Source organism: Pinus tabuliformis, chromosome 8 (assembly GCF_031772625.1).
Source record: "Pinus tabuliformis cultivar Carrire ecotype Pingquan chromosome 8, CPIR1, whole genome shotgun sequence".
In the NCBI taxonomy this organism is placed as follows: domain Eukaryota; kingdom Viridiplantae; phylum Streptophyta; class Pinopsida; order Pinales; family Pinaceae; genus Pinus; species Pinus tabuliformis.
The window spans coordinates 718270380-718284815 of NC_142294.1; the positions used below are offsets into that span (position 1 = coordinate 718270380).

Consider the following 14436-nt stretch of genomic DNA (forward strand, 5'->3'; position numbering starts at 1 on the left):
TTATCGATGAAGCTCCACCTAAGTAGAACAAAACTGAAGAATCAGAAATCAAAGACTTATACTATTAAGTCCTCTCCTACATATCCCTCTTAGTCTTCTATTTTAAGTTTTTTAATGTTTTCCTCTATGTTTTAGAATTTATAGATCTAATATATTTTTGATAACTTTTTGAATTGTTTTGATAAGCTGTAGATATCCCTTAGAAAAAATGGATTAAGGGGGAGCCTTCACCATTTTACCAATAGATAAGTATCTTGTTCTTTGTTTTTCTCTTTTATGTTTGGTTTCCTCCTCACATTGAGATTTGTTTGTATTGTATGCTAATAACCTTTTTTATATATTTTCCTCTATAGGAAAGCTTGTAGAATACACAAAGTTATGGAGGAGACTTAAAAAAGAAGACTTGAATCATGAAAGAAGCCATGTTTCATAGGAAGTCCTTCATAATAACAAGGTTTGTTGAAGAACAACTCAAGGTATGTCTTAGACTACAAGTTTTATTATAAGGTTCTCTTCATACAATAGGTATGATCATTCTCTTTTGAAATTTGCTTTACATTACTGACGTTGTTATGGCTAGGGCTTTGAATCTTAAAGATTTTTGTTAGGGTGATTAATCATTAGATTGAATCTGTTAGGGTCCTATAGTGATAGGATTCATAATTTTGAATTGGCTAAAGTTAAGCCTTGTAATATTGTACACACCTTTGCTTTTTGCAAATGTTTTCCATTTTAAAAATTTAAAAAATGTAAAAAGGGTATGTTCTAAAATAAATATCAAAGGACAAAAAGAATAAGAAAAGATCAAAAAATGAAAATATATGAACCTCAAAAACAAACATAGATCATGAAAGTGTGCAAGTCTAAATGCCACTACTATTTTACTGCTTTACTGTTTTAAAATAATAGTTGTGTGCAGCTTGTTATACATGCCACAACCCATGGTAGTCAAATTGCTTAATCTTGATTATTTCATGCTTTGAATTTTATGTTTATAGTTAGAGAATAAAATCTGACCAAACAGTTTAATCTTGGCTGATTATTAGATAGGTAGAGAAAATATAAGGAGCTCATCAGTTTAATTTGAGCCCTTGGATGATATAAGGTTAGAATTAGTTAGTTTGCTTTTAAAAAAAAATGAATGATAAGGGTCTGCTAATTTAAATGCAGCCAAATAAATGAAGAAAAAATGGTAGGGTAAGTAATGGGTAAGTAGAAGAAAGGTTGCTGAAGTATAAAGTTGATTGGATAAAAACACATTTATCATGCTTGATTATATGTTTCAATGTGCATGAACATTTAAGAAGGCAAAAACAATGGTTTACAAGTTCATTTAATTAACTCCCCTTAATTCGTTTCATTCCTTTGCTTACTAATTTCCCCATCCACAAGTAAGTTCTAGTACTTAAATCCTTCAAGACATAAAAGCTCAGAGCATTTCTCTGACTTTTGGTGGGCCCAGACCCTCGGCTTAATGACTTGTGGACATCAAGTGTTAGAATTCCCTTCATAAAATTCATTTCCCTTCATTACCCTAATAAAACCCCTTTTCCTAAGGTTAAACTCAATTTTCCTTTGAAAAGTAAATAACCCCAAGTTAAAATTCCATTTCATTCAAAAAACCCACAAAAATGCTTTATCCTAAGTGTAAGTGTATGTGAAGAAAGTGCATCAATATTACATTATGCTTAGTGGTATGTTCACTCTGCACATTCATTTCATATTAATTTTTAACTTAATTATATAATTCCTGATATACCTTTTCCCGTATATTAAATAAATCCCCTATATAAATATCCCAACCCTTAGTTTTAATATAAACTATACTTTGTCCCATATTCCCAACAAAACCCACTTAATACACCACTGCGCGGTAAAGCTAAACTAATCTCGTCATTAAGCCCTGCCCGATCGTTTAATCCCATGATTAAATCCTAATTAATCCCAAACCGCCAAGGATTAAAGCCCTGGCCCCCCTGACACCTCCGCTCATATCATCCGCGCACATCCCTCGCCTGACTTCCGTCCGATCATCAGTGCCCACATCAAACGGCCCACAGCCATATCGGGTGCACCTGATGGCCGACCTTTACCCGCTCGATAAGGTGGTTTTCCTCGGCCCCCCAACTGCTACGTGTCAAGCGTTGGCATAGATTGGGTGACCCTTCCTAAATACTGCCTCTTGCATGAAAGTGGTGCGATGGCTTGGGAAACCGCCTCCCCACCAAACCCGAAAAATCACCCACTGTTCATGTGTAAAATTACCCGCCAAAAAGTGATTGTTGCTCAATAAAAAGGTCGAGAAGCCCTTTTTCGCCTTTTTCGCTCATTTTCTTTGTGAACCTCTGCGAACCATTGCGACACCTGCAAACACTGAATTCGCCCATTGAACTCCAATTTCACTCCTGAAGAAGCTGTAGAGACCCCAATCAACCTCTCAATCTGTACCAGAGCCATTCAAATTTCTGCAGTTGTTGAGAACACCGAATTTGAAGCTAATTCACCCAATTCCAGGTATTTGAAGACGAATTTACCAGACAACCCTTTCAATTTGAAAATGTTCAGTCTGTAAAGTGTTTTAATTAAGTAAAATTAATTGAAATTTCTTTAAATTTAAAAGTCTGTGCCCAAACCCTTCTGAAAGCTTCCAGTTTCCTTCAAAACCTTTGAATAAACTTGTATTGCCAAATTCAAATCCACAAGAACTGAATTATGGCTGCCCCTGTCACCATGGATGTCAGACCTATCACAACTCCCCATTTGGACCTTGACCACCTTCCCCCGGTGGACAGAGATTTTCAAATTAGAGACACAAGTGCATATGAGGTCATGCTCAAACCTCATTGTTTGAGTAAAGATAGATATCTGAACCATTCTGATGACATTGGCCTTTGGGACTCCAATTTTCCCAAATACCAGTTTCCCCGAGTACATATTTTTCCTGAAATTGCCCATACATGCCATGCCTGTTACATTTCCAACAAGAGACCTATAATGTCCCCTGACCAAAAGGTTTTGTTTACAATTACAGCTGAATCAATTAATGAAATGTTACAAGTCCAACTAGGTCCAAACCTGACCCGACTCTCCATTGGGGATTTATTAGACCTGTACACCAAGATGACTCCCTCTAGACTGGCCCAAATATTCCAAACTTTCATTGTAAAAGAGCAACACATTCATAAAGATCCCCCTCCATATGTTTCTGCCATTTTCTCTGAAAGGGGCAAGCATATTGTGACTATGATATCATGTATTTTGGGCTGTACCATAGATGAATTTGTTAATGAGTTTGTCTTGGCCTTCATGTCTATTTTCACCCCAGGAAAGCCTCCTGCTACTTTGTACAATTATGTCAAGTTCATAGCTGAAAGAATGCATGAACAGTTTACTAGAATGCACAATGAGAGAGTATTCAAGTACTCATTTGTACTATACCATATGTTTTTGTATTATCAATCAGACAGATTCCTCTTCACCCTCCAGAAGCTGGATACCAAAGGCCAGCCCAGGTCTGTCATATTTTGGACACCATTATTCCACAAGTATTCATCACCATACACATATATAGACTTCATTGACTCTTTTGTCCATCCAGTCATGACTATGCTGACAGGAAGTCCTCCACCTAGAATAAGCCAAGAGATCAAAAGAGTCCTCCAATTGTCCAAGCAAAATAAGGTGGGAGATTGGTACCTTTACCAAAATCACACTGAATTAAGAATCTATGGTTGCGAGCGTGCCCCATACAAACTTCCCAAATACCTCCCCATGAGGTTATTTGCTCTAGAGTATTATAGGCAGATAATGAACTATGATGAAGTCAACTTTGTCTCAGCCAAGAAAAGAACTTAGTTCAAAGTCAAAAATCAATTAGGCCCTTTCATTTGCAATTCTAGAGAAGTAGGGCATGAAGCAGATCAGATTTTGCAACAAATGAAGTTCCAAAACAGTTTCATGTGGAGATATGACCCTCAAGGGTTTATGACTAAACTTAGACAAAAGGTCAAATTGGGGCCTTACATTCATCACCCCATACCAGAGATAGAAAGATATGCCAATCAATCTGAGTGGTTGGAAAACACTCTCATAGATAGGGATAGTACAAAGGTAGATATTGAAAATACTTTGATTGATATAGAGAGACAGTTTGATGAAAACTCATTCCTGCAGGTACCACAGCAAGAAGCAACCATGAGTACCCCTGCTATTTTGCAGACTCCTCAGAATGAGGAAAAGAATCCCAAGAGGAACAGAGAGGGAGCCTCCAGTTTAGGTATGGACACTTCAAATGTGCAGTATGAAGCCAGCCAGAGCAAAAGGCCAAGGCTCAATCCTGTTTCAGAATAGGAAGACATAGAAGGCTTAGCAGAAGTAACCAATACTGAGTTTGATATGAGCAAGGGCACAACTCCATCTGGAGAAACATAGGAGCCATCTACATCACAGACTCAAATGTTAGAAAGGTAGCTCAGTGTAGAAGTCTCCTCATTTAGTAGGCCTGCTGATAAAGATAAGGACATAAAGGACAGGTTCAAGGAAATCAAAATGAGAAATGAGAAACTGAAGGCACAATCTTATGCACAGTATCTCAAGCTTACACCTACCAATCAAACCAGGTTGATGTCAGCTTTTGACATCAAGGAAGGAAAAATGCAAATGTCCTTCATAAAACCAATTGTACAACAACCAAGAACATCAACAGATTTCAAGAAGATTGATTTTGAGGTATTGGCAAGGGATATTCATCCCATTGACCAAATTGAATTCCACAAATAGGCTGGAGAAATGATTTACTCCACCCTTACTGGAAAAGCCATAGCTGCCCATCAATTACAGAATTCATTGAACAACATTTCAGCCTAGTATCAGTTGGAGAAGGCCTCCTCACAGGCAAAAGACACCAGAATCAAGTCTTTGGAAGACTTAGTGATTGAATTGGGACATGATCCCAAAGACATCAAAGCTACTGAACAAATGATCAAGAAAAAGAATGATGACATTGCAACACTTAAAAAGAAATTAAAGATACCTCAACTGCAGCATCCCCAGACACAGGAAGTCTTGGAAAACCAAACCAGGTATGAAGAGTCGATGGACTTAGTCCTCAAACTAAATGATCAGTTAAGGGAGACAGAGAAGGAATTGGACAGTTTAATTGAATTGAAGCAAAGTGATCTTGGCACTACATCAGTGAATGCCATCCTAGCAGTCTCAACAGCTGTTCCTTCCACATTGGCAGCCTCATTGGCTCCCACAGCTCCTATGGCCACAACACAACAGGTTTCAATAGAGTCTACATCAGTAGCAGGTACATCAGGTGAAGAAGTAGCAAAGTTGGTTAGAGCTATGGAAGAGATGTCCATACATGCAACAGAGATGAATAAGCTCAAAGAAAAGGTGACAAGCTTGGAAACTGATTAGAACTTTGCCAAAATCATGCACAAAGAAGAAGTGCAAAAAACTGTCAGAATGAGTGAGAGATTAAAGGCCATGGAGAAGGACCTAACACTAAAGGAACCCCTTGGGCAAGCTAAGGAACTACTATGGGCCAATATCATTGACTCTGTCAATGATATTTGGCCATCTATTCAGGTGATTTTTGAACAGATAGATTTAATAAAGATGGCTACAGAGGCCATCCAAAGAGTAAAAGAAGAATTAGGAGAAATGCTAGAAGATGCTACCAGAATTATCCAGTTCCTTAACAGTAAAAATAAGTATGAGCTTCAGGAATTGGAAATAGAGGACAAAACAGAGACAATTTTGGAGGTGAGAAAGGTCCTCTCCAAGAGAAACTTAATGCTAAACTTGGAGGACAAGTGTCAGAATATGCAGGTAGCCGTTGACAGATTTATGGCTAAGTTTCAAATTTTGAGAGAGAAAGGGTTACCTAGTCCCTTAGTAATAAATGACAAGCTCATGACACAATAGGATTACAACAGCAAAATCAGAGAGCTAGCAAAAGAATAGGTCAATACATCATCAATCAAGGCATTGCCAATAGGCAAAGTACTTTATCAGACATTTGAAAACTTGTTTTACCTCTAGCATGAGGTAAAACACTTGTTTATCAATAAGCCTACTTTTGCCAAGTACACCGAGGTAGATGAAATATATAGGAGGATGCTAAAAATCCAATTACTTGATGCTGAAACATGGGAGAAATTGACTGATTTACTGTGAGAAATATGCAGTAAAAAGGTTAATGTACAGTAAAAGTAAAACAACCAGGTAAAAAGATGAAGACAGATCAGCAGAGTCAAAGTGTATCAGATGAAAGCCAAAAGTAAATGAAGATTCCAGCGTAAAATATCAAACAACAAAGCAGCATAAAGGGCTAAAATCAAACCATAAAAGCCAGCAATACCAAAATAAAAGGGACAACATGAAACAATTCAATAGCTGTCTCTATCTTCTTGCAAGAAAATATTTTTATTTCCTAGATTAAATCTCATATTAGTTTGAGATATTTTGTAATAAACTTTTGTATAAATACTTCACAATTCGAAGTATGTAGGGTGGATTTTATTAGACATTTCTATGGAATTTTTGATCAAAAAGAACCAGAAGGTTATTTTATCAGTTGATGAGCCAACAAGCTGGATTGATTAATAAAGATCAGACTGTTCCAAGGATTCATGTGTTGAGCGAATATCAGACAAGTATTTTCATGTGTCTTTGTCAATTTCTCAAAGTTATTCATAATCTTATATGTGTTTCAATCTAAATGCTATAACTGGAAATATATTTCAGAACTTGTTTAAATCACACTCTGTTTTAACAGTTAAGCATTTGAATGTTTTCTTTTGATATTTAAATTAAAGAATTCTTAATTGCTCTTTAGTTTAAATTGATTTCATAAATAATCCAGATTAAAGGATTCTTAACTGCCCTTTGATTTCGATTACCCCTGCCTTCCTCATTCATTATCCGGGTCTGAGAACCCTTAACTGCTCTCTCACCCCGAGTGAAACCCTTTCACCCCTCTGTCTCAAACATCTGAAATACACTCTGCTATCTTGCCCTTGGAACATCCCCTTTAGTGAGTTTATCCAACCTTGCTTCCTTATCATTTGACTCCATAGCCCAATGGTCTGAAAGACATCAATTTATCCATCTGTTTAAGAGATCCCACCACCCAATTTCAAACAAAATCAAAACCCCTTGAACAATCATAGCTAGCCTAAAACATTTTAACTAAAAAAAAGTTAAATCTTAAAGAGAGAGCCCTCTCTGAGCATCAGGAAGGCTAGGTCCTTATCTCTGAAAGTGGATAGTGGTTACCTTTGGTTTCTCCTTCTTATTACTTCAAAGGAATTATCAGAGTGATAACAGAATCTACCCTCGTTATATTGTCTCTTGTCATTTTATAACTCTTCTGAAACCCTAACTCTTAGGGTTCACTATAATACCCTATCCTCTTGTTGTTAAGGGTATGTCAATATTGTTTATGAAACCCTGGTCTACTTAGGGAGTGTTGATAAAGTCTAGAAATCCTATTCTTTTGAAGTTTAGGGCTTTTGATAATGTTATGATAAAATCCCTAGTCCTTTAGGATTTGTTGTTAATGTCTAAATGAAACCCTATATCTTTAGCGTTTGATTAATTAGGGTTTATAAGCAAAACCCTTTAATAGTTATAGTAAGATCTTAAGAATGAAACCCTAGTTATATATTCATTTGTTTGATTGAAACCCTAGCTTGAATTGTTCGATGTATTGATCTTGGGTTTACCTAGTAGATATTTGTTGTGAAATAGTGCATGACTATGAAATCCTAGATATATGCGAGTATGCTAACTTGATTGTTGATACCCATGTTTTATGTAGGGTTTGTAACGAAAAGCCTAGTAGAGATTGATATTCTAGGACATGATGATATTGTTTTCGATTATTGATATGATTTAGCTTTGATGATAAAATCTAGGGTTTATCCTAGTAGAGCCTGACATGTAATTCTAAAAGCATATTGTTGAAACCTTAGATGTATAGAACTATAATTGGATTGTTATTTGATTTGCTGATATCTAAGGCTTTCTGTCTTGAAAGGAGTCTAGGGTTCATGACAAAACCCTAGCAAGAAGTTGAAGTCTAGTATGTAAAAAGATGTGTCTCTTGCTAATTATGAACCTAACTAGGTTTAGGTATTTGATGTCTAAAGTTTGAATGCGTTGATGCTTCCATTGTAGTAAGATGATTGTGATATAGTTAACTTCATGCTTCTATATATTTGTATTGGGTTACACTTCCTATTAATATTTTGTAGGTACTTAATCTTCAAGATGTTGAAGATGTTCATAATTAAAGATGGTGATGAAGCATGATATAGGAGGCTCTAAGAATGATGATAATCAAGATGACCTTGATGCCGTGAGAAAGAATGAAGCCTTGAAAAGTTAAAGTTTCTCTGATGTTATAAAAGAAGGAAGTTGTTGATCTCCCTAAAGTTGAGAGGGAGCTTGGTTAGAAGAAAGAGTATCTCTAGGGAGGGCATATTATGACAGTCATAGTAAATGCCTTGGAGAAAGAATAAATCCAAAGAATGAATGAAAGTATTACAGATGGATTTGCAAGTAAAATACATGTGAAGTACTGTGGCTATATTTGGTGCTACTAAAGAAGTGAAAGAAGAAAGCTTCCGACAAGGTGTATCTGAATAAATTTGATGATGATATGAGTAGCATCAAAATGATTGAGGACCTCGAAGGTTTGTGTTTACTTGTATATGTATATTTGAAAGTTTATTACTGATTGGGGTTGTGATTGTGCAAGATCTTCGTAAAAAGATTGAACGTTTGAAGCATGCTTGGAGTGATATATATATTTGATTTAGTTAAAAAGGAGAGATGAAGCATCTTGTGGCACTGGCAACAAGATGCTTGGGACGACATTTGGTCGACCGATGTGTTGATGTCTAGATCCTGAAGTAGGGAGGGTCGCGTTGGTCATGGAGCTACGACCTTGGATATGCACCCAGATCCCTAGGTTGGTGTTAGAGCTTAAAATCCTGATGGTACCTAGAATGGATAAAGTTTGAGTACATCTTAGTCCCACCGATTAGAGTACCCTGGTCAAGTATCTAATCTATAGTAATGCGTGTACTGTGAACTCTTCATAGAGCATATCACTTTGATATCTGTCATATACCTTTGTATGTATGTAATTATGAATACCACACTAGTTAAGAGGGAGTGTTGAAGAATGTAACTAGTGTCGGTTTTCATAATTATATTTCAGTCATGATGTTATGAACTTGTCAAAAGAAAAATAAAGTTTATTATAAAAGAAATTAACTTATTAAAGCACGAGTTTCATGCTTGGGTCAATGGTCCTTAGGTCAAAGCCCCCATTGTAGGATTTAGGGTTTATGTCAAGTGTCCTTGTCCATGTCATAATGTAAAAGACCCTTCTTGGGCTTTGTTAATTCAGAAAGAAATCTATTTTTATGTAAAATAGGTCATTTAGGCCTCCACTAGGTTGGCCTCAAAGAAAGACAAGTTGGCCTCATCAAGGGAATTCGACCTCATGCGAACACTATATAAAGGCATCAATTCGACCTCCTTTGGAGCATCAACTCAAGAAATTCGATCGATAGTTGCTGGAGGCAGAAAAAGGGAGTGAAGCTCAAGGAAGAGGAAGAAAACCCTAGCGAAGGAGAAGGAAGCCTTTGTTAAGCATAAGAAGTTAAATTTTTCTCTTTATCTCACAAGTGCGAAGTTGCTGGGTCGCTGGAAGGGCCGTAATTGCAGTACTGTAGTTGGGCTGAAATTATGGATCGTTGCTGGGGTCCGAAATTTTGAAGTTGTTGGGGTCGAAGTTCTGGATTGTTGCTGGGCTGTAGCTGCTGGACAAAAGGAGGCTACTCAAGTTTGTTGAATCATCTTGGAAGGCTGACTTGGTGGAGGAGGAAGGTCTTTTGGGTCTAAGGTCTTGGTTTATCTCAATTTGATTTACTAGTGGAAGAGTTTGACTGGGTTTTCCCTTATAAAGGGGTGTTAGCCTTGGCTGAGAGCCTACATTTGGTGTCGCTGATCTTCATGTTTCTGTTTTGATGATTGCTTGATGTTACAAAGATAAAAGAAGAACATTAAAGAAAATAATAAGAACACAATTAATTATCAACATAAGGAAATCATTTTGGCTTTCTAATTTTCTAACACCCTTGCCACACCAACATTGGCCTCTTTTTCCATTTCTTTCCTCTTAGCTAAAGACCTCTGTGTACATGCTCCAATTCCACAACCTGGTAAGGCCAACAACTGAGCTTTCACATGGTAATAAGTGCTCTTGAAATGATTGTTGCAATAGTTGCATTTCCAAACAACATTGCCTCCTCCCTTCAACTTGATGCCGGGCCCTTGATCTCTTGTGACCTGAGTCACCTGACACGTGGATTCAGGATTCGACGGATATGGGGATTCGAGTGTCGGATACGGACACGTTGACCCCCTGGAACAGGACACGTTCGGATACGTTATATATATATATATATATATATATGAAAAATTAGATAATTCTTACACAAATTCTCATTCATGATACAAATTCATTGATTTCAAACATAGATATTCATCTAGATGTAAGTTTTACTGTTTACAAAGTAAGTTAGTAACATTATGCATGGTGATAGTACATACAAAATTCAAATACAATTGTAATTTACTAATTTGTGACATATCACATAAATGATAAATCATAAATTCTGAATTCATAATACATATTCAATTCATCAATGATCCAATAGGAGTTAGACAAGATAGTAAGATAAAGAAACTGACAGCAGTTTTCTCATTAAGTCATCAAAATCAAAATGTGTTACATAGGCAGTGAAATACCAATGGCAAATAGAAATAGAAATAGAAAATACAAAACAACTACAAGTATACAAGTGTCAAGGCAGTAGGTAGCTCATGACTCATGAGTCATCAATCCTCATAGTCATCATCAAAATCAGCATCACTGTCCTCATCATCATGGTCACCACTGCTCTCCTCTGCTACATCCTCCTCCCCTGTATCCAAAGTCATCTCTGCATCTGCTGGTGTGGAGGATGACGCCTCTACAGTATCAACATCATCATTGACAAAGCATGTTAAGCTTTTTCTACCATATTTTAATGGTTGGATTAGGCAGTTTGATCAAAATTGGGCAATGTTGACTAATATACCTAGAGAATTGAGGTAGAGGGAAAGACTAGACAAGAGGAGAAGAATCTAGATTCTAGATGGTTGATGCTCGAATAATTAATGATCAATGTACTATAGATGCCATTTGTATCTTGATTTGTGTACAATATGCAAGCTTTGATATATTCTACAACTAATTTGGCATTCTAGATGTTTTATTGAATATAAATGCAATTATATATATGTGCCTCCGGGACGCTGCGCGTCCAAGGATTTTTGGAAAGCGACACTTCCAACGAACAAAAAACGCAGCTGCTTCGTCCCTGCTTCTTGGAACAGTCCTTTAGTGATCTCTTGCTTGAATTTGCCATACCTCTCAGTATTCTAGTTGCATTGTCCCTCTAATTTTCCAATGTGGAATTAAAATATGACATATTCCTGGTCTTGAGAGGAGAAATTTTATTTTCTGCTATGGTTACTGATTGATTGTTATAGGAAAATATTAGATTTCAATTGTACGGCTGTGATGGCTTTATGGAATTCCCAAAAATCTTATAGACATAGATTGTACTAAAATCCCAGCAATTGAAGAATCGTACGGATGGTTGGTGCATGAATTGTGGATGTCTGGCAGCATACGGACAGTATTGCAGCAGCGGTGTATGGCGGACAGCAGATGGTGGCTGTGTATGTTGTGTATGGACATTATATCTGTTGTACAAGTGCCAAATTGGTATTGAGGCTGGTGGCTGGAATGTATTGTAGCTGAGTACCGAATTTGGTGGCAGTATGGTTTTTTCTTAGTAATTTCTTTTATTAATTAGTGTACACATCATACACTAATTTATATGCAGATGGATCACAAGACTGTGATCTCAACTGGATTTGATACCAATGGAGCTATTATGCCCATGTTTACTTGCTCAATAATAAGAGCACTAAAATATATGATATAAAAGATGAGTGAATAATTGGTTATGATTTTTACAATGAGGAGCCTGTATACATGTTCTTAAGGTGTATTGGTGCCTTTTAAAGACAGGTTATGACTCTTTATTAAATCATTTTCTAATCTTTATTATTTTTATTATTTTATTGATTATTTTATTAATTATTTCATTTTATTTCTTTCATAGCTAATTTATTTATGTATATAAAAGTCTCGAACAATGAAAATATCTCCAAATGCAAAACCAATCTTTATTTATTTTTTAAAACAAAAATCAGCACTTCAAGGGAAAAAACAACGAGGTTTCGAAATATTCTTGACATACTGGTCTCAAATGTCCTCCAAGCTTGCATATGACATGTAGATTGCTGATGTAGATGAAAAATCCACTGTAAGCAGGCAACGGTCAGTGCCAAAGCAGGTCCAAGGATGCTCTGAATCAACTCGCTTCACCACATCTCTGCAATCTACGAATGGTCAGAAATGATCAATGAGAAATGTGTGAGGCCAATCTGGGGGATGTCATATATATGATGGATTAGAGTTTAGGAGGTGCAGGCACCATTTTCTTGTTCATTTTTAGCTTTATTCTTTCATTTTTTCTCCAGAGGCTCGTGCAGGTGGGCTGGGATGGCTGAGGGTTGGTTTAAATGGGAACTGGCTGGTTTGTGACAGAACTGGCCTCTTGTCTGGTCTGGTTCTTTCTGATAAAGTTTGTGATTTTCTGAACCAAATGCAGGAACACTTAAGTAGTGAAGATATGACTATGTAGATGTCAGTACTAGAGCGTTTATATCCTTATTTTATATGTCTGCGAGCCTTACTGATGTGAAGGTTCTGAACACAACAAAGGATGCCACATTTCTGTGTTTCCAGTTCATGGGGCTTGCACTAGCCTGTTTCCTGTACAACCCAACATGAAATGGACTTGTTTGTATTGTTCATTTGGTTTGTTCATATTGTGAAATTATTTTCATAGATGTATGCTGAATAAGAAGCATGCCAGCTTTATTTCCTTTCCTGCATTAAGTCCACTTTTTTGTTTTCTTTTAGATTACAATTTTCATGCATTATATATAGCTGTAATTCTTCTTATCATCATGTGGTCTGTCTGAAAGGTAAAATTTCTGTTTGTGACTTTTTCTACCTGTAATTGAATACTAATGCTTTTTGTCTCAAACACTCTTTTGGGCTTGACTTCTAAGGAGAAATACCTAAAGTTTTTCGTTCTCTACAATAAGCCTTTTCATTGATATCATAAAACTCTAATTAACTCGAGGAAAATACGTTATTTTTTCGCATAGCCAATTTTTTTTTTGCGAATTTGAGTTCGAATGAACCATATTTTAATAAGGTGCTCTTGCTGGATTTTTTAATTACCCAGGAGAAAGATGAGAACCTGAGTGGTGAACATGTCAGGGAGGGGTTGACAGGTGTAGTTTCAGTCAAAGTTCCAAAACCAGAGTTCGAGGGGCAAACAAAAGTAAGTGATTGTAGCTTGAAGAATTTCATTATTCTTTTTAATGTCTTGAACTTTTGTAGAAACTCTGTAGATATATATTATTTTATTTTGTTTAGCACTTCTCTTGCCAGGCTTTTAATTGGTTTTCTAGCTTACACAAACTTCATTGTTTTTATCTGACAGCTTTATATGAATTCATATTTTTCTTTCATGGGAAATTTATTCTGAAAATACCCTAACATTTTATATCTTGGATGTTGATAGACAAGATTGGGAAATCCAGAGGTGCGGAGGATTGTAGACCAGGCTGTTCAGGACTATCTTACAGAGTACTTAGAATGTAATCCTGGAGTTCTTGAATCAATTCTCTCAAAAGCTCTCAATGCGTACAAGGTACTAGTAATTGGCTGTATTTAAACTTTAAAGGTATTCATAAAATTTTCCAAGTTTAATTGCTTTCTAATTAAGGGTCAACCCATTTATTTCCTGTTGTTTTGGGGTAATGGAATAGTTATGCATACAATTTATATATGTGCAGGCATGTGTCCCTAGGAAACCAAAACTTCTAGCTTGCATCTGCATTTCCAGATTGGAACAGTTGCATATGGATACTTCAGAAACTTTTGTGGAAAATTTTGTGAAATAATTACTAAATGATGATTAATGTCTTTGTAATGTGTTACTGCTCAAATGCTCACTCAATGTATAGAATTTCCAACCACAACATGAGAACGCAAGGGAAACTAGGAAAGGCTGCCCATTATCACTACAGCAGCTCTTCCCCTCACTTTTGGCTGGTTCTCCTGCAGCCCAAGGGGGCTTCCCTAACTTGAGATTTCTAAAGCTTATATCAAAGAGGCTCAAGGTGATTTCGAAGAGTTAGCTTTAGGAGAAGTCT

The 14436-nt window shown here is 36.5% G+C and overlaps 1 protein-coding gene across 3 annotated transcripts in view; it reads left to right on the forward strand.

Moving 5' to 3' along the window:
* The window catches only part of LOC149237607 (DNA gyrase subunit B, chloroplastic/mitochondrial-like), a 356836-nt gene that overhangs the window by 204316 nt on the left and 138084 nt on the right, over positions 1 to 14436 (forward strand). For all 3 annotated transcript variants that reach the window (XM_089372706.1, XM_089372705.1, XM_089372708.1), the window contains 2 exons: positions 13461 to 13559; positions 13803 to 13931. In XM_089372706.1, the coding sequence (XP_089228832.1) occupies positions 13461 to 13559; positions 13803 to 13931 (228 nt within the window). The remainder of the gene's footprint in view (positions 1 to 13460; positions 13560 to 13802; positions 13932 to 14436) is intronic.